At 35.4% G+C, this 24,860-nt stretch overlaps 1 protein-coding gene across 1 annotated transcript in view; it reads left to right on the forward strand.

Moving 5' to 3' along the window:
• Positions 1-14,591: 14,591 nt before the first annotated feature.
• Positions 14,592-24,860, forward strand: part of Kcnb2 (potassium voltage-gated channel subfamily B member 2) — a 389,375-nt gene continuing 379,106 nt past the window's right edge. Inside the window, exon 1 of the mRNA XM_042666594.1 lies at positions 14,592-15,170. Coding sequence (XP_042522528.1) covers positions 14,592-15,170 — 579 coding nt within the window. The remainder of the gene's footprint in view (positions 15,171-24,860) is intronic.

Consider the following 24,860-nt stretch of genomic DNA (forward strand, 5'->3'; position numbering starts at 1 on the left):
CATAGCATTTATTTATTTAAAAACACAACTTGACCTTGTAGATTCATAGGAAGATTTCCAGTTGATGGTGTGTGTGTGTGTGTGTGTGTGTGTGTGTGTGTGTGTGTGTGTGTGTGTGTGTAAGAGAGAGAGAGAGAGTGTGTGGTGGTGGTGGTGGTGGTGGTGGTGGCGATGGAACCCAGAGTTTAATATATGATAGGCAAGCCTTTTACCATTGAGTTACTGTGATGAGGGAACTCAGTATGATAATGGAAATGTTCTATATCTCTGTTCTATACCTCTGCTTCATTAGAGTAGTCAATAACCACATGAGCTTAGAATGTTATTTGTGACCTTGAGACAATGAATTCTAAATTTCTTTAAGATTAATTGAAATTAAAATAGCCATGTGTGGCTAGCGGCTACCATACTAGGTAATGCAGATCTAGACTATTTTTAGCATGAACTAATTTAGAAAGCCCTAAGTTTTAAAAGTAATATGGTTTTAATTCCAGAAATAAATATGTACTACATAGTTCAAGTCTACACTATTACTATCATGAATTAATTCAGAAAACACCATGTTTCAAAAGTAATATGGCTTTAATTCCAGAAACAAACATTTATAAGAAATGTTGACCTTCCATTTACCATGTGTGAACATGACAACAAACCCCAGCAACCCAGACCCTGCCTTGGCTTACACAAATATCTCCCATGTTCTTCCCACTAAAGGGATTTGAACACACTGTCCCTTGTTTCTGTCCATAGGAATTGGTTCTTGTCTGATGGCATTTCTTTCTTTATATGGGCTGTACAAAATATAATGTAACATAAAAATGGAGAACTTAGTCTTTGGAATGTCTTTGTAATACAGCCTTCAATGCATGTTCATGCCCTTTCGTTTTCATTTTTTGTTCCCTCCCATCTTCCCTTTCTTGCTTTCTTCCTCCAGTCACCTTACCTTTCTAAACCTCTAAGAAAATACAACCATACCGCTGTGCCCTTGAACAAGTTTCTGTTGCATATCAATTTCTTTTCCTTTGTGTTTATTTTTAAAAGCTATTCTATAAATTTAGTTCAGTAACCAACCAAACAACAACAAAAGAACAAGATCAGCCACAGCAACAAAATGAAACAAATGAAAGATACTTCAGATCATGAACACACACATATTTCTAAAATAATGATAACTCTTGGCTGTCAGTTTAGTTTTATGAAGAGTGTAATATATGGGCTTGACTTGGGATTTTTCTTATTCATTACTTAAAAATATTATATCTGCCTTTGATCCATTGAAAGTACCAGTCTGTATGACTCTTGGTCTGACTCTTGAATTCTCTGCCCTGCTTCTCACAGTAAAAATATATTCTAACAGGGTAATTTTGGGATAAGAATGTGGTGTATAGAAGGCAAAATTCTGATTATAAAGTAATATTTAAGGAGGAATGGTCTATTTGACTCCCTTTTTCCTAGTCTGAGTAGCTCAAGAACAAATGAGTCCATGGGCTTTCATACTAAATGTCTTCAGTTCATAAAATCATGTTATTAATCAGACTATCATTAAATATTAATCTACATTGGAGATAAATGCCACTTTAAATTTGGAATCCTGATTTTTTGTTCTTCTAGAACTAAGAAGTGCATTTTCATTAGGCTTTATGGAAAGACTGCACATAGAAAGCTTAGAAATTATTAAAAAGCTGCCTCTTAAACTTGTCTTCTGGCTTGATTCAGACCCAACAAAATGCTTGGTTTTTGTTAATAGTAAATATAAGTATAAATATATATGGAACTGAAGTAAAATATTATTATGAGTTTTTCTATTTAAAATTCTTTTTATATTTTTACCTTAGGAATAGTTTGTTGCCTGGCATCCTAGCTATTCAGGAGGCTGAGATCTGAGGATTACAGTTCAAAGCCAGCCAGGGGCAGGAATGTCTGTGAGACTCTTATCTCCAGTAAACCACCAGAAAACCAGAAGTGCTTTTGTGGCTCAAGGGGTAGAGTGCTTGCCTTGAGCTGAAGAGCTGAGGGACAGTGCCCAGGTCCGGAGTTCAAGTCCCATGATTGAAGAAAAAAATATTGTAAAGGTGATGGACAGGGGGTTTACAGTTACATATTTAAGATGAGTACATTTCTGTTTAAACACTGTTACCCCCTCCCTCATTTTCTCCCACTTACCACTCTCCCTTCTTCTCCCCCCAAGTTGTAAAGTTCATTTCCAACATAGTGTCTAGTGAGTTTCATTGTTGCATTGGAACTGCATATTAATTTCTCTTCTTTTGCAGCAATGTGTTTAAATTATGTGGAAAGCTACTTCTAGGTTCTAGTTAAATAATTATTCTAGTCAATAATACTCCTTTGATCTGTCAAGTATGTGCTACAAGCATCACAAATCCCAAAATTTCTATAATCTTCCTTGTAGTATTTTTGGTGCTGTGAAACACCAAATTTTCTTAGGAAAGAAAATTTCAGGAATCTTGGCTACTAAGTCTAATGCTGAGTAGCCCCTAGCAAGATTGATTGAATACAAAGATGTGGCTTCCCCAGTTAGAGTTCAGACCTTTCCAAATTCTGTGAATTTTTCTTACTCTTAACATTAAAAAAATCTTTCTAATCTATCCTAACCATAAATCTAGACTACTAAGATAAATACATTACTTTTAAAAGTCACAAAATAAAAATGTTTAGCTTCAAAATCTTAGAACTTCAAACACAGTTGCCAATCTTAACATCTCTATCCATAAAAAATTTAACATACAATGATTGATTTTGCACATGCCATTTTAACCAAGGCATAGAGTTAGTAGTACAGAGATTATTTGTGACTTCTCTTTCCTTCTATATCATGTTAGAAGAATAATTCAACATTTGTATTTAGTACTCAGAATACTGATATTCAAGGAAAATCCTCAGTCTTATGCATTAGGATTATAGATTTTTAGATTAGGTTAATAATAGAGTGTAATTCTGGATCCAGCCCTTATTAATCAAGTTATGTTGGGCAAGAACCTTACTTTTCTGAAACTCAGTTTATCCTTAAATCAAAGATAGTAATGCCACCCCCAGGTAAACTGAGAAATCATGAAAAAGCTCATTATCAGAAATATAGAGCAGACATATTTGTTGCAGAGATTTGGTAGATGATGAAAATGATAACTCTTAACAAAGTTCAAAAAAAATAATGACATCATAACGTTGGCTCTCCTTCAAACACAACTCCAAGAATTTCCCTACCTTCTAGGAAATGTAAATCTTCCTTGTAGACATTTTGATCTTAAGCTGAAATAAAATCCAAATTGTAAATCTGAATCCCATGGCAATAGCTTATTTTATGCTAATATGTTCTTGCATTATGATAGAGACTACATGAGGCTTGAAAAGGTAAAAGGGGGTAATTTAAACACTCACCCCTTTTAAATCTAGAAGAATCAGTTCTTTCTTTGAAGGAAGAATAGTGAAAAACTAACATAACTTTGAGGATGAATTGAAAAAAAAAGGGAAAAAAAGGTCATAACTTCATCACCCTTAACCAGGCTGCTCTTTCAATGGGAACCATAGCTACCATTTATTTTTGATGATTTCCCTCTGGGTCCAAAGTAACATTCTCTCTTATACTGTTGCTACCATAATTTTGTTTGATTTTTTCCCCACACTGTTTTTCAAATTATTTATTTCAAGACTGTATCATCTGGTACTGATCACATGAACTCAGGGTTTCTGTTAGTCCATCTGTGGTCTTTAATTTTCACATTTTTATTTTAGAAACTGTTGATGGAAATTGATGTGTTCCTTTTCTTCATTAAATGCTTTAATATTTTCTTATCAAATGGTGCTCAATTTTATTATTGGCAGTAAATTTCACATTTCAAAATTCATAGATGCTAGTAGGTCATCTCACCCATCTGTTTTCTGTTCTTACAATTAATTATCTATTTTGTTGTAGAAACCTAGTTTTCTGAACAATGAAGACACATGTTATATTAAGAGATAGGCGCAGGGTGTGTGTGGGGGGGGGGGAAGGGAGGACATTCATGTAGCGTCATACACAGATGGATCCTTAAAAATGCTTCTTAATGATCTTCCTTAATGACACGTGTGGATGGAAAATATTATTCACAAGGGAAGTGGAGATGGGGAGGGTGCACAGTTTAGAGAATCTCTGTCCTTTTCTACCTACTACTGAACAGGAAGAGCAAATCAAGCAAGCTCTTGTAATATGCTCTGATTTCATTAATCCTATTGATTTTTTGAAACTTTTTTTCACATGTCATTTATCAATAAGGAAGAAATGGTACTTGTGAATGTGGCTTTATCACATTTTGCATTGTAAAATTTTGGCAATGGTCTGTTTTAAGAGTAAAGATACAGTGTCTTAGTTCTTCAGGGATGCCATTATAGACGACTTTAAACTGGGTAATTTATAAGAACCAAGAACTTATTACTCACAGTTCTAGAAGCCTAAGATCAAGAGATGGCAATTTGGAGCATGATGAAGGCTATTTCCTCTTAGACAGGGTTTTCTCACTGCATCTTTGCATAATAGAAGCAGTAAGACAGCTCTTTTGGGTCTTTTTTTTATTAAGACACCAATCCTGTTTATGAGGGCTCAGCTGTTACCTTCCAATAGATCTTACCTCTTGGTATCATCACTTTGTGGGTAATATTTCAACATATTAGTTGTATAGAGACTCAAAGGCCCAGACCATAACATTTGGCTTTCTATGTAGTATAATAACACATTGGAATGTATTTCTACCTCACACCTTATTTTCCCAATCCAAATACTTCTCTGTTTTTGTTTTCATTATTAGAGATAGCCCTTGAATCTTCACACAGCAATATAACATATTATTTAGAAAGAGAAAGGATCATTCTTGAAAGACATAGGTTTATCCTGTGAAAGAAAAATTGGATACACTGGCTTTGATAGTTTATTTATTTAAAAAAATTCTGTTTGGGTGGAATTTTCATGATATTGGCTTGTTTGGACTGAATATCTTAGGAGTTTCTTTTATGTTGGTCAGTGATAGTTATTAGAGTGTCTTATTAACCCTAGTCCTTGTTAAAATTGTCAAAGAAGGATTCAAAATTTTAAATGAATTGGAAGTTTCTATGATAAACTATGACTAGTTTTAACCAAAATAAGCAAAACAAGAACAAAAACAAAATCACACACAGTTCAGGATATTCATTGCTGAATTTCATTATTCATGCACTCCTTCCTTTGATAATCCACAAATATTTGTTACGTATTCATAGGCATGGGAATTACTAGCTGGGAATCAAAGACAGGAATATGATGAGACATTTATGCCTTGACTTACGTCAAGATAATCTTCCTACTTATAAGTTAGTATGGTATCTTCCTTTCCATTATAGCTTTTATCATAATTGCTTATCTTTTTATTTTTATCACAATTTGATTGTTCATCTGTTTGTTTATATCATGTCTACCTCTACTAGAATATAAGCCTCATAAAGCCAAAGATTGTGTCCTAAGCTGAGCAGAGCCTCATAAATATGTCCCTTATGGATGAGTAAAAGATTTTTTTAATTGACTAGTAATGATAGATGAAAAGCACTATAGTATGCACAACAAACTTCTAACTCATTGAGGCAGGGATATTCTCTCTGAAGTAGGTATTCATTTTTTCTAGATTTTGAATAAGGTAAGAGTTTATCAAAAAGGAAATGAGGAAAACAGCCTCTCATAAGTGGAAGTCATATTGAAATTGAGGAGTTGTAGATATTATAATGTAGGTAGAATAAAAGGAAAATAATTTTTAAATACAATATATAAATCTGCTTGTTTATTTTTTCATTGAAGTGATGATATTCATTGTCACTTGGAATGCATCAAATCTGATGTGACTCAATAAACTTGGAAAGGGTGGATAATAAATCAAGTAATAAAAATATACAAAAGTTGATGTTGAAACAATACTGTCACAGGTAAAAAGTTTCTAGTTCTAGAAATTCTTTTTTTTTACATTTCTTTTAGAAATTCTTAAAATAGGAGGATTTTTTTTTTTTAATTTAATTTTATTTTATTTGAGAACATACTGTACAGAGGGGTTACAATTACATGGGCAGGATAATGCATACATTTCTTACCAAGCATTGCAGCCTCCTCCTTTGTTTACCCTTCACCTCCCTTCCCAGCCTCCCCCCTCCCTCCCACCCAATCATACCCCCCCCTCCCCCCCCCCCCCCGACATTGTAAAGCTGGTTTTGACATGACATTTTGTACTTCTCATTGTTGCAACAGGTCCACCTGAATCCTTAAACGACTTGTTTGTCCCCATCTCCTCCACATGTTATACTGACATCAAATATAGTGAAAGCGGGGGTTACACTGTGGGGGAGGGACATACAAAGCAACAAAGAGATAATATTATAAATGCGTTAGAAACACATGCATGAAAGAAACAAAAACATTAAAATACATATTTGAGGTTTCGTTTTCCTAACATCACATTATTTGACTTTTTCCGCTTGACTCATACCTATACTAGATATTGCAAATAAGGGAAACCATGGGACCTATGTTTCTTTGGGCCTGGCTTACTTCACTTAATATAATTTTTTCCAAGAATAGGAGGATTTTTGTTTAGACAAAAGATTGTTGTCTTAGCTTCAGAAGGAGCTAAGAGTTGGTATTTTGGTGATATAGGCAATGATCCTTGAGTTGGTACCTCAAGGTGCAGATGGGAGAAAAAAAAGATGTGCAAAATATGGCAAAGAGTTGCATGCTAAAATAAAATAGAAGGAGCTTCTAGAACTGAAAGAGAAAATAAGGAGGGGAGTCTAGCAAGGTATATGACAAAAGCACAGTGAAAGAGTTGAGATCCAGCAGTCTTTGTATCGCATTGTGTCTTTATCCTGAGACCTAAGAAGCTATGGGAACACCTTGCATAAGATACAGTCCTGATCTGGTATATAGGCTTGCTGTATGCAGAAGCCACAGGAGACTGTTAGCATAAAGACTAGAGTTGGTGAAGCAGAAGTAAGGAAAGATTTCATGAGGTGCGTCTCTCTTTGCTAGATCACAATCAGGTTTCCTGACTGTGGCTGTTGTCTTTCCTTAATATGAAGAATCTGAAGCAGAGAAACACCATAACTTTTTGTAATCAATAGTTTGATTCAGAGATAGACAAATACTCCTTAAAACTTTGATTAGAAGGTGAAAGGCAGTGGTTAGTGTGATAGGATAGGATGCAAAAGGACTTCTTTCAATATTTGCAGGTCTCTGGGTTCTCTTTAAAGTTGAGCAAAAACCAAATGATGACAGCTAAGTCAGGTGACCTCAAAATTGGAACTCACTCAGTTTTAAAATTTGTAAAAATAATGAAATGGGACCAGATCAGATCCAAGCTCCCTATGCCTCCTTCTATGATTTTTGTCTCAAGAAGATGTAGGAGAATAAAGTACGTTGTAATATTTAAATCACAGAGACTAATTCTTAATATTGGAGCTTTTAAGACAGCCATGCTATTTATCATGTGGTGGGCTATGTAGACATAAGGAAAGGAATATAATTTGAAAGTATATATTTACTATACAGCTCCCAACTGAGAAACATGTCTTGTGTAAGACTCTTACTTCTGAACATTCCAAATGAATCATTATTAAAAATGATCTAAAGCCTGATGAAGCCTAACAAAATGTTAATATTCTACTCAAATTTTGTAAGAATTAGTAAGTCTGATTTTATTGCAGCTAAATCTGTCTATATAACACATACAAGTAGAATATGAACTTTGTCAGTTACCAAAATTGACAGATTATGCCATCCACATAGAACACCAGACAGAGACTAAAGGCTGAGAATTGTTTTGTTAGTTGGTTTGTTTGTGAGATTACAAGGTATCCTATTGATTGCCGTTCCTTTCAGTGGTAGCAAGAATTCTTTTATTAGTTGCCTTTGCTATTTTTTTCATCACCTTTCATCTTTACTCCCTTAATTCTATTGTGAGTCTGGGAAGACCTTACAAAAGAAGACATTTAGAAGAACACACCGTCAGCCCCAATGTAAAGGGCACATTCATTGTCAGAATAGAAAGTCCACTAGTAGAACGGCAGGGTGCTCATATAAAAGTCAAGCTTTCAATATGTGTATGTTTTGAAGCAGACTGAAAATTTCCTGCCACAACTGTATCTGATATTTACAAAAGGTTCACAATGCTTCTATAGCAAGTATTATATTTTCAGAGTTGAATATTTTTGTCAGCCATAATTATAAGCAAATCCAGATGTTTATTGTTATTATAATGAACTTATATTATAATTGTATATTCCTATCATCTATATGATCTGATTTTTTAATTCTATATTTTGGTGAGGAAAATTGTGTCTAAATAAAAATGGTTTATTTATAAATTCAGAGACATCTGTGATATTGAAAGTTACTCATATTATACATTTCTACTTATTACCTGCCTCTCTACTTCTTGCTGCAGCACAATGCTTCCTTTGACCACTGAAAGCAAAGCTTTTAGGATTTCCTTTGAGTGTATCTAAAAAAAGCATTGGTTATATCAAGGATAAAAGTCTTGGATTTTTTTTTAAACCAAGGAGCAAATAGTTGTGCTAAAATTGAGGACTATATTGACATTAACAGCCAATGATTGCAGCAAAGAAATGCCACCTTTTACTTTTCTGAGGACAAGGGCAGCATTTCAGTTATTACTGGAGTTTGACATATTGAAAAATTGTAGAGAGTATGAAATTGATTAATACTTCCAAGTTCTGAAACAATCCAAGCTTGCTCATTTTCTTAGAATAGCTGAAACTTTATAGGACCTTTCCTTAGAAGATTATATCTACATAATATGTTTGATCTGTTTTTGACTTATTATTTTATTATTTTTTTCATTTTGGGGTGAGATCTTAAGAATTTCAGCAGGTAATGAAAACTGTTAAATTGGTCACATTGTCGTTTCATAGTTATGCTTTTTTTTTTCACCAGCTATCTACTGCAGTAATTTTTGTAGCTGTCTGAAACAGAAATTGCTGCTAAAAAATACACGATTTAATATCATACATGAACATGTAAGAAATGCTGTGGAAATATACACGGTATGGTGTAGATTTAAATGTCTCAGAGTCAATTGTTTGCATATGCCTGCTCAGTGTACTAGAAATACCACTCAGAACACATTAACTGTCACTTAGACCTTTAGAAAAGCTTGCTTTTTGTCTTCACAAGATCGCAAATGTAACTTACTCTGCCTAGCTATACTAAGAAAGTGTCAACTGTATGACATAATTCTAGTACTTTTCAGACTACTGTAAAAGTAAAAATTAAAAAAAAAAAAACAAAAAACAAAACAACAGCAACAAGAAACTCTCTAGAGCTCCAAGCTGTAATTATAATGCCATGATCAGAAAGTTGTGTTTTGTCAGCTTTGGCCCTAAATGGGTGGCAATATAATTTCACTGCTGTTTGGAGCAGGGTGCAGCTGTGCAAAACTCAAATGTTTGTTGTTGTTTATTGCTTAAAGAGTTGCTTTTTTCTCTAACAGACTAATGAAAGATTGTTTAATACATTTGCACTGGCCAACTTATTTGTTGCTAGCTTGACTTTCAATTGATCCAATGGGGTGAAATAAATCAACCAATTACCAAAAGAAAATGGGCACTGAGACTTTGTTTAAATGTGTGTTCAGCTTGTAATAAACTATATGTGTATGAGTGTATAACACACATATGCACACACATACATAACATCTATAGAGTTTAAACACTGAATGATTACATTTTATATTATATCTGAAACACACCAAGTTGAATTACATGATTAATTCTTATGGGTAAAATTATTATGATAGGCACAATTTCAAATGTAAAATTATATGTGAGGAAAGGTAGCATTGTATTCACTTTCATTATTAAAATTAAAAACATAAATTTGCAAACACTCTGGAGTGGTAAGACATAATACCTAACCCAGAAGAAAAGGACAGATTCATTGCTAGAAGTGAAATTAATATGCTAGGAAAGGACAGAGATTGAATGTGAAACATTATAGAAAATCAACACTAAATAGAAACTTTTATGGTGTTCTCAATGATAAAAAGTAAAGGGCTCTTAAAGTACAATATGAAAGCTACATTTTCTTAAGAAAACAGATATAAAATGTTTTTTATATTGGCTGTAAGGCCAGTAAATTAATTTTAATCTAAAGTATAAAGTTGGTGATTGAAGAAGACAGGAATGTTAAAGACTATAGAACCACCTGGAAGGAATAAATAACCAAATGTCAGAGTTATTCCATAGAAATATTGTTTAATGGGTCAACCAACTAAACTCCAGTCAGCAAGGTTAGGAGGAAGTAGGCCAGTCTACCTGTGCACTGACATCATGAGCCTCATACCATCTCCCATCGTGAGAATTCCTGAAGTCTCAGCTACTTCAGAGCCTGTTGTAGGAGGATTGCTTGAGCCCAGAAGTTCCAGACTAGCCTTGGAAGCGTGGTGAGAACCTGTCAAAAGAAAATAGAAGTAGACTGGCTTTAGATTTTGTTCTTTTTCTGGAAGAAGACTCAATATTTTTGGCTCAGAAGCTTTATTTTTTAAATTAAGGTAACTTACATATGAAACTTAGGAAACATGAAAATATATTCTTTAATATTTGTAGTTGGCTAGTGGACTGTGAGGGTGGGAAGGTCTAGAAAAAGAGGAATGGGATAGAAAAAAAAAAGATACAGGGGCTGGGAAGTTGGCTCAGTGGTAGAGCGCTTGTCTTGCATGCCTGAGGCCCTGGGTTCGATTCCTCAGCACCACATAAGCAAAAAGAAAAAAGCCAGAAGTGGCGCTGTGGCTCAACTGGTAGAGTGCTAGCCTTGAGATGAAGAGCTGAGGGACAGCACTCAGGCCCAGAGTTCAGGCCCCACAACTGGACCCCCCCCCCCCAAAAAAAAAAGAAAAAGAAAAAAAAGATACAGGATGTTGAGCAATTTCAGAAACAAGGGAAAGTGTGAGAAAGCCACAGAGGAAGAGAATTAAGGGGGATTAACAGCTAGCAGATATAGAGGATCTGTGGATTTCAAAGGTACTGTTTGGGGCATGTGCTCTACAGTTTACCTGATTTGTTGACTTATGCTTATTCTGAGGCTTGAGAATTTATACCTTTGAGCCTGGAGTCTTTTCCATGTGCCATGTGAACATCTGGCCAAAGGAGAACAAAACATATTTAACCATAGTAATAACAGAGTGGATCAGCCATAGATCTGAAGAAAATCAAATCAACGGGCTATTCTCTCACTATGGGTTTCTTTCTCTAACCTTGTTTTGAAGGAAGGGCATTGAATTGCAGTCTGTCTTTTATTGTGGGATTTGTAATCAACACTAGATTTCTTAAAATAGAAAGTTCTTGATCAGTGAAGAAGACATTTTGAAATTTAAGTTTAATGACCTCTCTTCAGTTTCCACTTGAGACATCTTACAAAGATGAAAATTTAGTATCCACCCATTAGTCTGAAATTACTTAAAACAAACACTAAATGATGACTCTGAAATACCATTGGCTTTTGATGATAACATTTTTAAGACAGCAAGTCACATTGTGTACTTGACTAGACACATCATATATTTGTATCATGTTATCACATTGGCGTTAGTATCCTTTCTAGAAAACCTTGTACTTGATATAATGATCAGTTGAAAAGAGTTTATCTTCTTCACACCAGTAGAGTGCATAACAGTCTAAAAAACAAAAACAAAACATAAGTTCCTTGAGTGATTTAAGTGTACTGGACATTGTCCCCAACTCCGATCTGGTTTTCTTCTGTTTGCCTGATTTTTTTTTGACAGTACTAGTTTTGAACTCAGGATTTTTCATGCTTACAAGGCAGCCTCTGATTATTTTTGAAAGACAGTCTCACTTTGGGCATAGACTATACTGGGTCCCAATTCTCTTATTTATACTTCCTACTGTAGATAGGATGACAGATAAATCCCACTGCGCCCCAATTTTCCTGCTGAGATAGTGCCTGATGAACTTTTTGCTGAGATTGGTTTCAAACCACTATTCTCCTGACCTCAAACTCCTGAATCGCTAGGAGTACAGGTGTGAACCCATAGTGCTCAGTGTTTTTGCCTGATTTTGATACTGTGTCCCAATTTAAAAACTATTTATAGGTCATATGGAGTACCTGTTATTTATGACTATTATTCTTCCTAGAGAAAAGTTAGACTTATTTCTCCTGTCCAGAAAACAGAGCATGTACTAGAATATATTTAATTAATTTTATCTTTCATTTTATTTCACTGGTCACAATCAACTTCCAGAAAAATATATGAATATTCATATTTTATATAGATGCATCTCCATATATTGCATATCTTGTATAGACCACCCCACTCCGTCACTCTACCTATGAAGCAGATACTGTTATTCTTATTTTGTAGACTGAGGAAATGAATGCCAGAGAGTTTAAGTTATTTACGCAGCATAGTTCCTCTTAGTGTTTTAATGAATAGGCATACTTTTGTCATCTTCAAAGAAAGCATGGGCATATGTGCTCAAAATATTCCTTTATCTATATGTAGTTGAAAAGCTCCCAATTCAAATGTATTTACTGGTGGTGCATAAAATACTTCATATATGGTTCTCCTTTTTTATAAGCCTCACATATTCACTTGAAAGGATACTTAAGTTATAGGATGGAAAAACTTGACATGCAAAAATTACAGTGCATCCCAGAAGAGTTCTAATTATAAGGACTTCTTAAATCTAAAAGTTCTTCACTTTGACTTGTGAAGCATGGTGTTTTATACTAAAGGTGTGGTTTGAGATGAATTTCTTTCAGCAACTTGGTTTTCTTAAAAAGCATTTAAAGGGAGGTGACCATGAGGATTCTTGCTGCTGCAGATCAGAATAACAAAATAAGAGATGGTACCAGAGCAGTTTCATTTTGAAGAGTTAGTACTGTGAAGCAAAAGAAGACCACACACTGGCATATGCTGTATGGGCATAGAATGTAAACATAGGTGCATTTAAGGCCGTGATTCAATAACTCCATTTATGCATTTTCTGCTCAAATACAACCCTATTGTGAGGGCTGATTGTTAATCTTTACATATATGAAACTTTTTTAGTGTAGAAGCATTGGGCTTGATGATGGGGAAAATAAAAGGGAAAGATTGTCCTTGTTCTCCAAAGTTCCTGCATACTATGGGATGTATACTACTACTTTGTAGTGGTGGGGTGAAGCAGAAGAGATGTTTACAGAAAGTTTCATGATTCTACAGGGGGTAGGTAATGGACTTTCTGGAGGAGATGATGTCTGATCTGAGTCATGAAAAGGAATAAGCAGTTCATCAACACAGAACAATAGTAACTGTAACCCCTCTGCACAGTATCTTTACAATAAAAAATATATTTAGAAAAACAGAAAAATAAAGGTAGGGGCCCTTCCTGGACACAGCAGGGGCAGAACAGGCACTAGAAACACTGGTGTGTTGGATACAGATCTCTCATTTTTATCTCCTTATTCTTTTCCTGTGGTTTTAGTCAATCAGAGTCCAAAAATATTATATGGAGAGTTCCAGAAACAAACAATTCATAATTAAATAACTTTTAATTGATGATACTAGTATAATTATCTTATTACTACTGTTGATAGTTTCTTACTGTGCTTAATTTAAACTGTGTCCCAATGATGCATGTATAGGAAAGAACATGTATAGGATAGAGAGGGGATTCAATATTTACTACTTTCAGGTTTTAGAGAAACTAGCACTGATGGCCAGTGCATCCTCTGTATTTAAGAAGGGACTATAACATAGAGATGAGGCAGAGATAATAGTGAGGATGTAGTTGTAGGCCAGTTGACTATCTTTACAGGGTTGATAGGACTTTACATTTCTAGTAACAATGAGCCTTCATGGGGTTTAAAGCATTTGAGAGTCAAAGACAAATTTAAACCATAGTAGACCATTTCCAGAGCTATGGAAAGTGGTTCCGTGGTAAAAACCAGAATTTGGAAACCAGTCTAAAAGGATGTTGTAGCGGGGCAAGAGATGGTAAGGATTTGAACCAGATTTTGGTGTTGGGGACTGGATAATGTTAATGGAAGGATTGTTTGGGGGAATAATTTGTAACCTCTCAATGCTTATGGAAAAGTGGATGGATATAGATGGATATAGATCATGATTTCTTAATGGGGTTGAGGAAGGTCAGAGAATGAGCAGGAACTAACTGGCCAGGTTAGAAACATGGCTGATTTAGATAGTCTCCATTATGGCATGGATAGTTTAGTGTACAGCTTTGAGAAAGTGCTCTTTGGTGACAGACTTGGGTGTTGTCAACCTCTAGAGATATGCACGCCTCTTCTGTGCTGTACATTGTGTTGTTCTATCATTTTTTATATCCTAAAGCAAAAACTTACGTTTCCAAAAAAGGAGTCAGCAATTAGTACCCTATCTCTGGATGATAACAATAGGATTGTCCTGTGAAAAAGGAAGTACTCCAGGAAAATGTAAGTAACCAATGGCTATTGCTTTCTTCCAGCTGTCAGTGGGGATGCCTGCCCCAGAGGAATATTGCTTCAGCTGACCTCATTTTTTTAAGAGCCCTGGCTTTGAGGCTTTGTCCAGCTCAAAATGGCAGAAAAGGCTCCCCCTAACTTGAACAGGAAGACATCAAGATCAACGCTTTCTCTTCCTCCAGAACCTGTGGACATTATCAGGAGCAAATCGTGCTCCCGGAGAGTTAAGATCAACGTGGGAGGCCTCAACCACGAAGTCCTGTGGAGAACGCTGGACAGGCTGCCCAGGACCCGCTTGGGCAAGCTCCGAGACTGCAACACACACGAGAGCCTCTTGGAGGTGTGCGATGACTATAATCTAAATGAGAACGAATATTTCTTTGACCGACATCCTGGAGCCTTCACGTCTATTTTAAATTTCTACCGGACAGGGAAGCTACACATGATGGAAGAAATGTGTGCCCTCTCCTTTGGCCAAGAGCTCGATTACTGGGGGATTGATGAGATCTACTTAGAGTCCTGTTGTCAAGCCAGATATCATCAGAAGAAAGAACAGATGAATGAAGAGCTGAGGAGAGAGGCAGAGACCATGCGTGAGCGTGAGGGAGAAGAGTTTGATAACACCTGCTGCCCTGAGAAAAGGAAGAAACTTTGGGACTTGCTGGAGAAACCTAACTCATCAGTGGCTGCAAAGGTATGAAAACATGGCACTGGGTGTCTACACATAGGCAGAAAAGGGGATGCCCCAGTTCTACAGGAGGGTCATTTTCTTCATATTTTTGGTGAAAAAGAACAAAACACAGCTACCCCATGAGAAACCCTGCCTAATGTCTTTACCTAGTAGGATATAGTCATTCTTTCTGTGTGATGTCATAAAATGGTGTTATGCTTTCCTGAATACTATTATTTCTAGTAACAGGCCTGAAAAACAGGGTATAGAAAGGATTTTGTTTTCCATGGCTCCATATAGTGATGGTGACTTAGTACTTAAGGAGAAAGCTCTAACTCAGACCCATTAGGCACAGTTTTGCAGAAGACCAGGATTCAGACTCCATCTTGGACAAAGGGAAGATGGTATCATTGAAAACAGAGGTGTCTCTTTGCTTGGTTCTATAGAGGTTCAGGAAAGGAGAGCATAATATGGCCCTGTGTAGCTCAGAAGGATGAGGGTCACATGCCAAAGTGAGGAGCTATCTTACAAAGCTTAATCATTCTTTAATGAGTCAGGCTACAGGATGTACGGCCATTGACTTCTTGTTTTGGGCTTTACTCTAACAGTGCTATATCTGATGATAGTTTATAGTTTTTTTTTAAGTTAGTAAGGTATTGCCATTATCTCAGACTTCTTACAGAGTTTGCTTAAAGATAAATTTTTATTTTTCATTGTACATGTATATAACTAAATCTCAGAATCAAATTTTTGTCATATATTTCAGTATGCGATTCACCTACCTAATGTTGTTTATGTAATTTTATCTAGGACTTTAAAGGTTAGTGCAAATTCACATTATTTCTTATGTTTAGTTCTATATTACAATATGAATGATGAGTCATCTTTAGCTGTAAGAGACTAGTAGCTATGTTTTGAACATGAGAGATGAAATGGAGAATGGGATGGAGAATGGAGAGTGTGTCATTGCATGCACTCTTACTTACAGGTTTTTTCGAATATCTTCCCTCTTATAAGTTTTTAATAGTAATGGAATGTAATAGTCCATCAAAAACTTTTGATGAGAAATTAAGGTTCTAACCAATAATCTGCAATATAATGTAAAAAACCAGAAGATAATTATAAAACTTCTCATTTTTTGATTTGTCTGATTTTGTTTCTGTTTGCCTTTTAAAAGCATTTATTTTCTGCCAGAATTTATACAAAAGTGGAATAAAATTTCTTTCTCTTGCATAAATTAAGACATACATATTTTGTGGCAAATAGAGGATTTTAACTAAGGTGTTTTTGTAGTCATAAACCCTTTGTTTTCTTTAATTATATCAATAAGAAAGAAACGTGGTTGATAAAAGGTGTTGCTGTTGGCTATGTCAAGTGTTCAGTTATATATTTGAGTTGCTATTGAAAATATGGAATGAATTTGATGGACCTTAGTTTTAAGTGGATATCATGAACAAATTAATTTTTTCAAGGCATTAGGGAACTGAAGTGCTGTTCATTTTCCATCAGCTAAATCAAAGAAAATGTGAAAAGTTAACATACTAACATACTTACATGTTCATAAAAAGTTATTAACATTATTAACAAGTTAAGTACTGTTGCTGTAAAGTGTTTTAATTATATATGTATTTTTTCTTAAAGAATCTTTGGAGTAGATTTATTTTCTTTCCAATTGAGGAAATGCATTTCATTTCTAAGTTTTGAGGCAGCACTTATCTATCTCTATGAAGATAAAATGGTTTGTTAACATATACCATTATGTATCATATACATTGGTCAGATGACTTAAACCTGTTTCAACTTATGCATTTTTGTATAGATAAGCTCTCTACCTACAAACTCCCCCCATAGCTAAAAACACTGATTTTTCAAAATTTCACGGAGCTGTAGTAATTTTTCTTTTACATAGTTAATGAAGTGAAGTGAATCTTTGCTACTTTAAGTAGATTATTTTCATAAAGGACTTATGTTTGTTCATTTAAACTTCTACACTTTCTTCTCTGAATGATGAAATATTATGGAAATTATTTACATTTGCTTGTGTAGTCATTTAGTAAAACTATTGCTTATTTGTCTGAGATTTAGAGCCTTTAAAAAATTAGCTCCGTATGATGTCTTATGTAAACCACAGTCCTTTTCTGCATACTTCTCAAGTCCTATAACTTGTTATTTTTCTGAAGTAATCCTTAGTGTGGGGAGGGTGCTAATGCAGGTATGTGTGAATTGTATTTTCGTAACTTAGAACAAGTGGTTTTATTATAGCTGCAGTAGGATGATATGTCAGCCCTCACTTTATATTATGGATGCATCAGGCTTCTAAATATGCATGAAGCTGTTGTGTGGGATTGCTTGGAATTTCTGAAGTCTTCATTACTGGCTTAGATCCTGAGAGATCTTTAGGGGAGGGTATCTGTCTACCTTGCTTTTGTGTGCTATTCACTTTGGTCATTTACTTGAACATGTTCTCCAGATAGGCCATGTGCATTAAAAATAGAAACCTAGGGAAGAAAGAAATGTGGTCTTCTCCCTTCTCCCCAGAATTGAAAACTATTCTTTTGCCTTTACCAAGGATTTCATATCATTGAAAACACTTGTTTCTTTTCCCTAATTCATTTTCCTATATTTTAACTTGTCTATAAAATATGTTAGTAGATTATTTACCAAATCCATTTGCCAAGGAAAACCTTTTTGTCACATGTTTTACAATGGGTTAAAATACCTGTTTGTTTCTATGGGACAAATACTGAATAACTAAGTAATAATTGCTCACTAGACACAGTTACTACAAGACATGTTGCCCCATCATACTCTACCCCTGGATATAACCATGGCAATCACAGTTCAGCCCTTATACAACAGGATATCTGCTATCACATAGAGGGTCACATTATTAATTGAATTTTCTGATGTTAATTACTGAAGTAAAAGCTAAAATAAGACAAGAATATAGCAAATTTGCAGTTTTTATCTTTAAAATCAGTATTTATGCCTATATACCAATTGTGCTTTCTATGACAGGGTAAATAGAGATGGTTATTTGGTGGCCAGGGATGCAAGCTAGTGTTAGTCTAGCATGTTATGACCCTACGTTTGATTCTCATCACAGCAAAACACAAAAGAGAACAAAAAACAAAAAAGAAGAAACAGTTTTCTCTTTTTCTCAGGAGTATGGTATGATCTCTTCTTGTGACCCTAATGTATGTTTATAAGAGACTTTATTGTCTTTTAATTCTGTCAGTATGTATGGATATACTTTCATGTAGAGATAATGTACAAAATTTAAATTTGAGGCTGGTCATGAATGTGTGACCAACCCACAGTGGCCCAGGGAATGATTGAGACAACTTATTGGCTCTGGTCTACTCATTGGATTGCACAAAGCCAGGGGATGGGCTTACCTGGCAGTGAGTTTCTGCCTGAATATGTACTCACAAGCACAACATGCTTCTCTTCTTGAACTTAAAGGAAGTCATATGTGGTTCTTTTCCAATACCCTTCTTTTTTTCATTCAGAGTATTAGAAAACTGTGACTTTACCAAGGAAAAGGAAAGAATGCGTTTCATTCTTATTCTTTTGTAGTAGCTTTATGCTTTTCTTTGTGAAAAAATAAAAACAGTTGTCATTAAACCATAAATGGACCAAAAAGATGAACTCATGTAGTGTGAGTACATACAGAAGTTTATCTATATTGAGCCATTGCTGTGCAGTGTGTAGGTCTGTAATTCTTACGTAGGATTGGCAATGGGTTTATTAGAATGACAATTTCAATATTTTAGTGTCCTTTCTCCTGTCCTTCCTACTTCCAGACTGTATAGATTAAGCCCTTTGTGCTGTTCCAGTAAAACACAAGCAACACAGCAGAGGGAGTTTCATAGAATGTGGCCAGTCTATGAAAGTTGAGCTGGGATATTTTTTTGTCTTAAAAAATTATATATATATACATATATATGTACACACATATATAATGCATTTAGACAGAAAGGAATCATGAAATTAGTCATAAGATAAATATTGGGTTTTGATACAGATGTCTCAAATATTCCATTGTTTAGCCCCAGCTGTCCTGTTTTGATGTTCATGCATCGCTGTGTTCCTGAAAAGGCTGCCTAGCAAAGGTACCACTCCCAGAACCATAAGGGCAAGCAGAAGTCCCAGAAAGTCCACTCCCTATGTCCTCTTACAGAGACTGCTTTTGTAGAGATAGCACTATTATTATTATATCTAATTACAATAGTACCTCCCTCATAACAGTTTCTCCATTAGCTTAATAAGTAACTTGACTATCATACAAGTAATTTGTTTTTTTCAGTGCTGAGGATCCAACCCAGACCCTTCCCCATGCCAGGCAAATTCCCTGCCACTGAACTACAAACTGAATAGTCTTGGGAAAGGAAAAAGAAAGACATACTTAAGAATCATGTAATTATATTCTTCTTTGTTTCTTGGTTACATATGAGGAGAGCCCATCTTGATTTATAAAGTGTTTTCCATCATTTAAGACAAAGTCATTGGTTTCCATCCATATTAAGATCCTCAAATTTCCTTTAAATTTGATTTTTAAACCTCAACAAGTAATTATCATTTTCAAAGCAAAGAGAAGAAATAATGAGGAGCTCTGTCTACATTACTTAACATTATCACAACCCAGAATATATTGGCAGTATTTGAATATTCTGGCTGTGAAAATCCATGTACACTGCTTGCTTAATAACAGATTTGTTTTCCTTATTTCAAGTGAGAGACTTTATAAAGTGAATAATCTGCTATTTTAGGTAAGCATAAGTATTATGAAGGAATGGTCACAATATTTAATGCTCTCCACTTTGGAAGACTCTAGAAAGATTTGAACAATGTTTGATCAAGTACTCTTAGCTTTATGTCTCGTTTAAAAAGGAAGAAGACAAATGAATGCTTTTAAAATGGGAAGAAAGGGGCTGGGAAGGTGGCTCAGTGGTAGAGCGCTTGCCTTGCATGCCTGAGGCCCTGGGTTCGATTCCTCAGCACCACCTAAGCAAAAAGAAAAAAGCCGGAAGTGGCGCTGTGACTCAAGTGGTAGAGGGCTAGCCTTGAGCTGAAGAGCTGAGGGACAGCCTCCAGGCCCAGAGTTCAGGCCCCACGACCGGACTCCACCCCCCACCCCAAAAAAAAAGAAATGTCCTGTTTTAAAATGGGAAGAAAGTTCCCATGGCACAGGTATGACCTCAGAGAGCTTCCCTGTGCTGTTTACTTTAAGGATTTATGTTTTCTAGCAGAGTTTTGCTCTGAAAGTTCGTTTAACTGTTGCATGAAGTTGCTTCCTTTCCTCAATGGGATAGACACCATCTCATCCATATTTACTTGTGTTGTTACTATTAGGCTTTTTCTGCAGCATGTTAGAGAGAATCCAGATCATCTTTTATAAGGGTTGATGTATTAATAAACATGATGTGTATTGGTATCTACATACTCATTTTACTCATTAACACTGTAATATGATACAAATACAACCATTAGTTGTCCTTGAACATATCATGCAATGATGCTACTTTGAATTTCATTGTTAGTTTCCATTTCATTAGCTACCTTCATATTTTATAGATATATTTGGCATGTTACATAAAATGAAATGATTGCTTTATAGAGAATCCATTAATATGATTGTTTTTATGGGATACTGAATTAGTTTTCATTGAATATGACATATTACTTATAAAATATTCAATATTTTCCTGAATCTTAAATATTACATAAATTGAATCTTCACAGATAAAATCTTTGAACACCTTATTTATTTTTAATCCTTCTGCAGTTCTACCTTGTTCCACAAAAAACAAATACACACCACACAGATTGAATGCAAAGCAAAAAATAGAACTAAGATAAAATATATTTTAAATTGCCATAGTAACTACAGAATGCTTCATTTTCTATAAGACATTTTAAATGGTTTTAATTAAAATGACAATCTTACAATTCATATGTAAGCAAACTGTGTGCTCATAATTAGAAAAACTTACTTTTCTGCCATAATGAATATTGTTGAGTGACTCATGATCAATCTTTCTTAATGCATAGTCATTGGAATTAACCATTGTGATAAAGGATGATGTTTTCAAAATAATTAACACAGTTGATTCTGAAAGAATTACTTGAATAAAATTTCATGTTGGTTCAAATATTGCTATGTGGAAAAACCAGCTGCTAAAATGTAATTCATAAACAATAGATCTCAATAGATTTATGTTTGGGACATTGGCTAATTTTATCTTAGTTGAGAATAACCCCCGATTTCCATGACATTTAATAGTCTTTAATGATGTATGTGATGTGTGTGTAGTGTAAAACTGAAGTGAAGATAATGACTGTTAATGAGTGAGTTTAGTTGGCAACCTAGCATTGTCAGCTTAATTCAATTTGTGTTTTTATCCTTACGATTGCATATGCTAAATCTCATTAAATGTTACTGCACTTCAAATGGGAAATTACATAGAATGGTAGAGATTTATAAAAAAAAAAAAAAATTCAACATAGCCCTTGGTTAAGATTATCTTATCTAAAGCCGGGCACCAGTGGTTCACCCCTGTAATCCTAGCTACTCAGGAGGCTGAGATCTGAGGGTCATGGTTCAAAGCCATCCCGGGCAAGAAAGTCTGTGAGACTCTTGTCTCCAATAAACCAATAGAAAACTGGAAGTAGGGGTGCTGGGAAGGTGGCTCAGTGGTAGAATGCTTGCCTAGGCCTGGGCGCTGTCCCTCAGCTCTTCAGCTCAAGGCTAGCGTTCTACCACTTGAGATACAGGGCCACTTCCAGCTTTTTTTTTTCTTCTTATGTGGTGCTGAGGAATTGAACTCAGGGCCTCATGAATGCAAGGCAAGCATTCTGTCTCCTAGGTCAAGTTCTCAACCACAATGATTCTTCAGATACAGATTTCTTTTTAGCATTCACATTTTAGTTTACATCCAGAGTTATATCTGTTTTAGGCAATGCTTTGTATACATTAATGTTGGTGCATATTATTCCAGCTGCAATTGAGTTAAATTGAAAATAAATTAGTGTTAGTATTGATGATGCATCACCACAGGTGTATGCTGAAATAAATTTGCTGGTTTTGATTCATACAATGGAAATTTTTTTTTGGTTGGTCACGGGGCTTGAACTCTGGGCATGAGTGCTGTCCCTCATCTCTTCAGCTCAAGGCTAACGCTCTACCGCTTGAGCCACAGCGCCACTTCCACAATGGAAAATTTTACCTTGGGAAACTAGAAGAGACCCTGCATAATATCACTGAGGAGAGCAACCTATTTTCCTTCAATGAAGTTTTTAGCATAGAAGCAGAAAAACATCAGTATGCAATCTTGCTTTTCAAAAGGTGATACATTTGCTATACTACAGATGGAATGAACTACATATGCAGTGAAAGAAAATATGAATATAGTAGGATAAAATCAAGGGTAACATAAATTTGCCATTTTATATTTGCTATGTTAAAATGGTAGCACATTTTATTATATTCCTTAATTGAATTCTGCAGGTGTGAAAATGATTGTATTGCATAAGTAAAGTAATTGCATTATGAGTAAAATCTGTTTTAAGCACTACTCTTTATTTTTCAGTTCATAGCTCATCAACCCTTACAAATATTTTAAACTACTTGGAATGGTTTCAAAGTGTTAATCACACCCACTTTTTCTCCTAAATTTTTTTTTGTATAGATTTGCATGTGTTACAGGGTAGCAAATTGTTTTGATGGGAGCATGTGAACATCATACCCATTTTATTTATATATATGAAGGAAGAAATATTGTGTTGTAACTGAAAGAACTGTTTTGGACTCTGGTTTTCCTGTCTTTGTTGAAACATTTAGAATGTACTAAAACTTAGTGAACTTTTTCCTTTCGCTGTACTTTGATCCCTGTCTTAAACTAAGTAAGCCTCGCTGAGCTTTCTGAAGGCACAGAGAGGAAGATCATGGTTGTGAAAGGCCAGTTGAGGCAAAAGTTAGATAAGTCAGGAGTGGTGATTGTGCTTCTGGAATGCTAGTTATGCAGGTGGTATAATGTAGAAAGATCCAGTCTGAGCCCATCTCTGAGCTACAAGTGCAAGAACCTGTCCTCAAATAAGGAAAGCAAAAACATGCTAAACTCCTGGTTCAAGTGGTATAGTGACTGTCAAGTAAGAGGCCTCCAGTTTAAACCTTGATATGCCCCCACCCAAAAAACAATTTAGTGAGACCCTGTCTCAAAAATAACTTAGGCATAATGATCTTAGATAATCAAGAGGTGAAGATAGGAGGATCCTGGCCCAAGGGAAGACCAGGGGAAAATAAATTAAATGACTAGAGAACTAGTAAAGGCAAAGAACCAGAAGCATGACTCAAGTGGAAGAGTAGTTGCCTATCAAGTGTGAAGCCCTTAGGTCAAATCCCAGTACTGGAAAAAAAAAAAAAAGAATGAGCCTGAAGCTAAATAATATCAAGACTCTGCTGTTTATTGCCCATTCTGACCTGCCAGGATCTATATTCCTTGCAGAACTGATTGAACACCAAGGTACACATTGCCACCAATGAAGACTTGGAACATAGATATATTTCTCCTTGCAATTTAGCCCATATATGAAACATTTTTTCTTACATTCTCCAAGCTCTGGTTTTCTCTCTGCATGAAAACCTCAGTTTATCCTTCCTGGTTCCTCTTTTCTAACTCCAAGAATATGTCTGCTTAAAAAAAAAAATCTTAAAGCATCAGAGGCTGAATGAGGTAGATTTATCTTTCCTGGACTCTTTGAAATCATGGAGATTGTTCCCTTCCTTTCCTTTGAGAGAAGGAGAACTCTGGTTGTGTAAGGTAAGCTGGCTTTACATGTTCCTCTAGCACAGCTGCCACTTTCCCCAGAACCTTCTTTCTGTTCTGAGCAGAAATTTAACTCTAGGGGAAGAGACTGTGGTTTGTGGAGACCTAATATAGTAACAGATGGTTTTTATTAGCTTGTGTTTCCAATGTCCTCTATGAAGTATAGATACAACTTTCTGGAAAATCATCAGCCCATTCATTCTCTCTTCTTACTCTGAGACCCATTTATTTATCATAATTGTTTTCCCGTGGCAACCAGGGAAAAATGAGCTTTATTTCCTGCAATCTAGGACTATGAAGTAAAGGCACAGTCTCTTGTTCCCTCAATTATCTCTATGGCCTTCACAAAAGAGCACAGAGGAAGGAGTTAATAGTGAGTGTCTACTGTGTGCCATAAGAGAATGTGAACATTTTTCATGTTGACTCTTCATAACAGGTATAGGAAAACATTTTGTGTAAAGCTCCAGATGGTCAATATTTCTAGCTTCGTGGGCCATGAGGTCTCTACTGCAACTACTCATCTCCCCATGTGAGAGTTCCAAGAGAGCAACTGTAGACCATACACTAACATCTGGATAGAGTTGGATTCCAATGAAACTTGACGAGTTGGATGAATTTAACTCTGGGTCTTATTTTTTGACAGCTCCTTGTGTCAGCACTACAAGAAGCCATCATTAATCTCACTTTACAGATCAGGGAGCTGAGACTCAGGAATATCACATTCATACTATCCCAGACTGTATGACATATTAGTGTCTTTATCTGGTTGACCCCAAGCCTGGATTTCCCATAATGCTTCTTCCTGTCCACTTGTATTTTTATTTCCTTTATCATCATCTCCATCATTACTGTCACTCTCTAATATTTCTGGGAGATAATGGTTCAT

Source organism: Dipodomys spectabilis, unplaced genomic scaffold (genome assembly GCF_019054845.1).
Source record: "Dipodomys spectabilis isolate Male_0828 unplaced genomic scaffold, ASM1905484v1 ptg000015l, whole genome shotgun sequence".
NCBI classification, from domain to species: Eukaryota; Metazoa; Chordata; class Mammalia; order Rodentia; family Heteromyidae; genus Dipodomys; species Dipodomys spectabilis.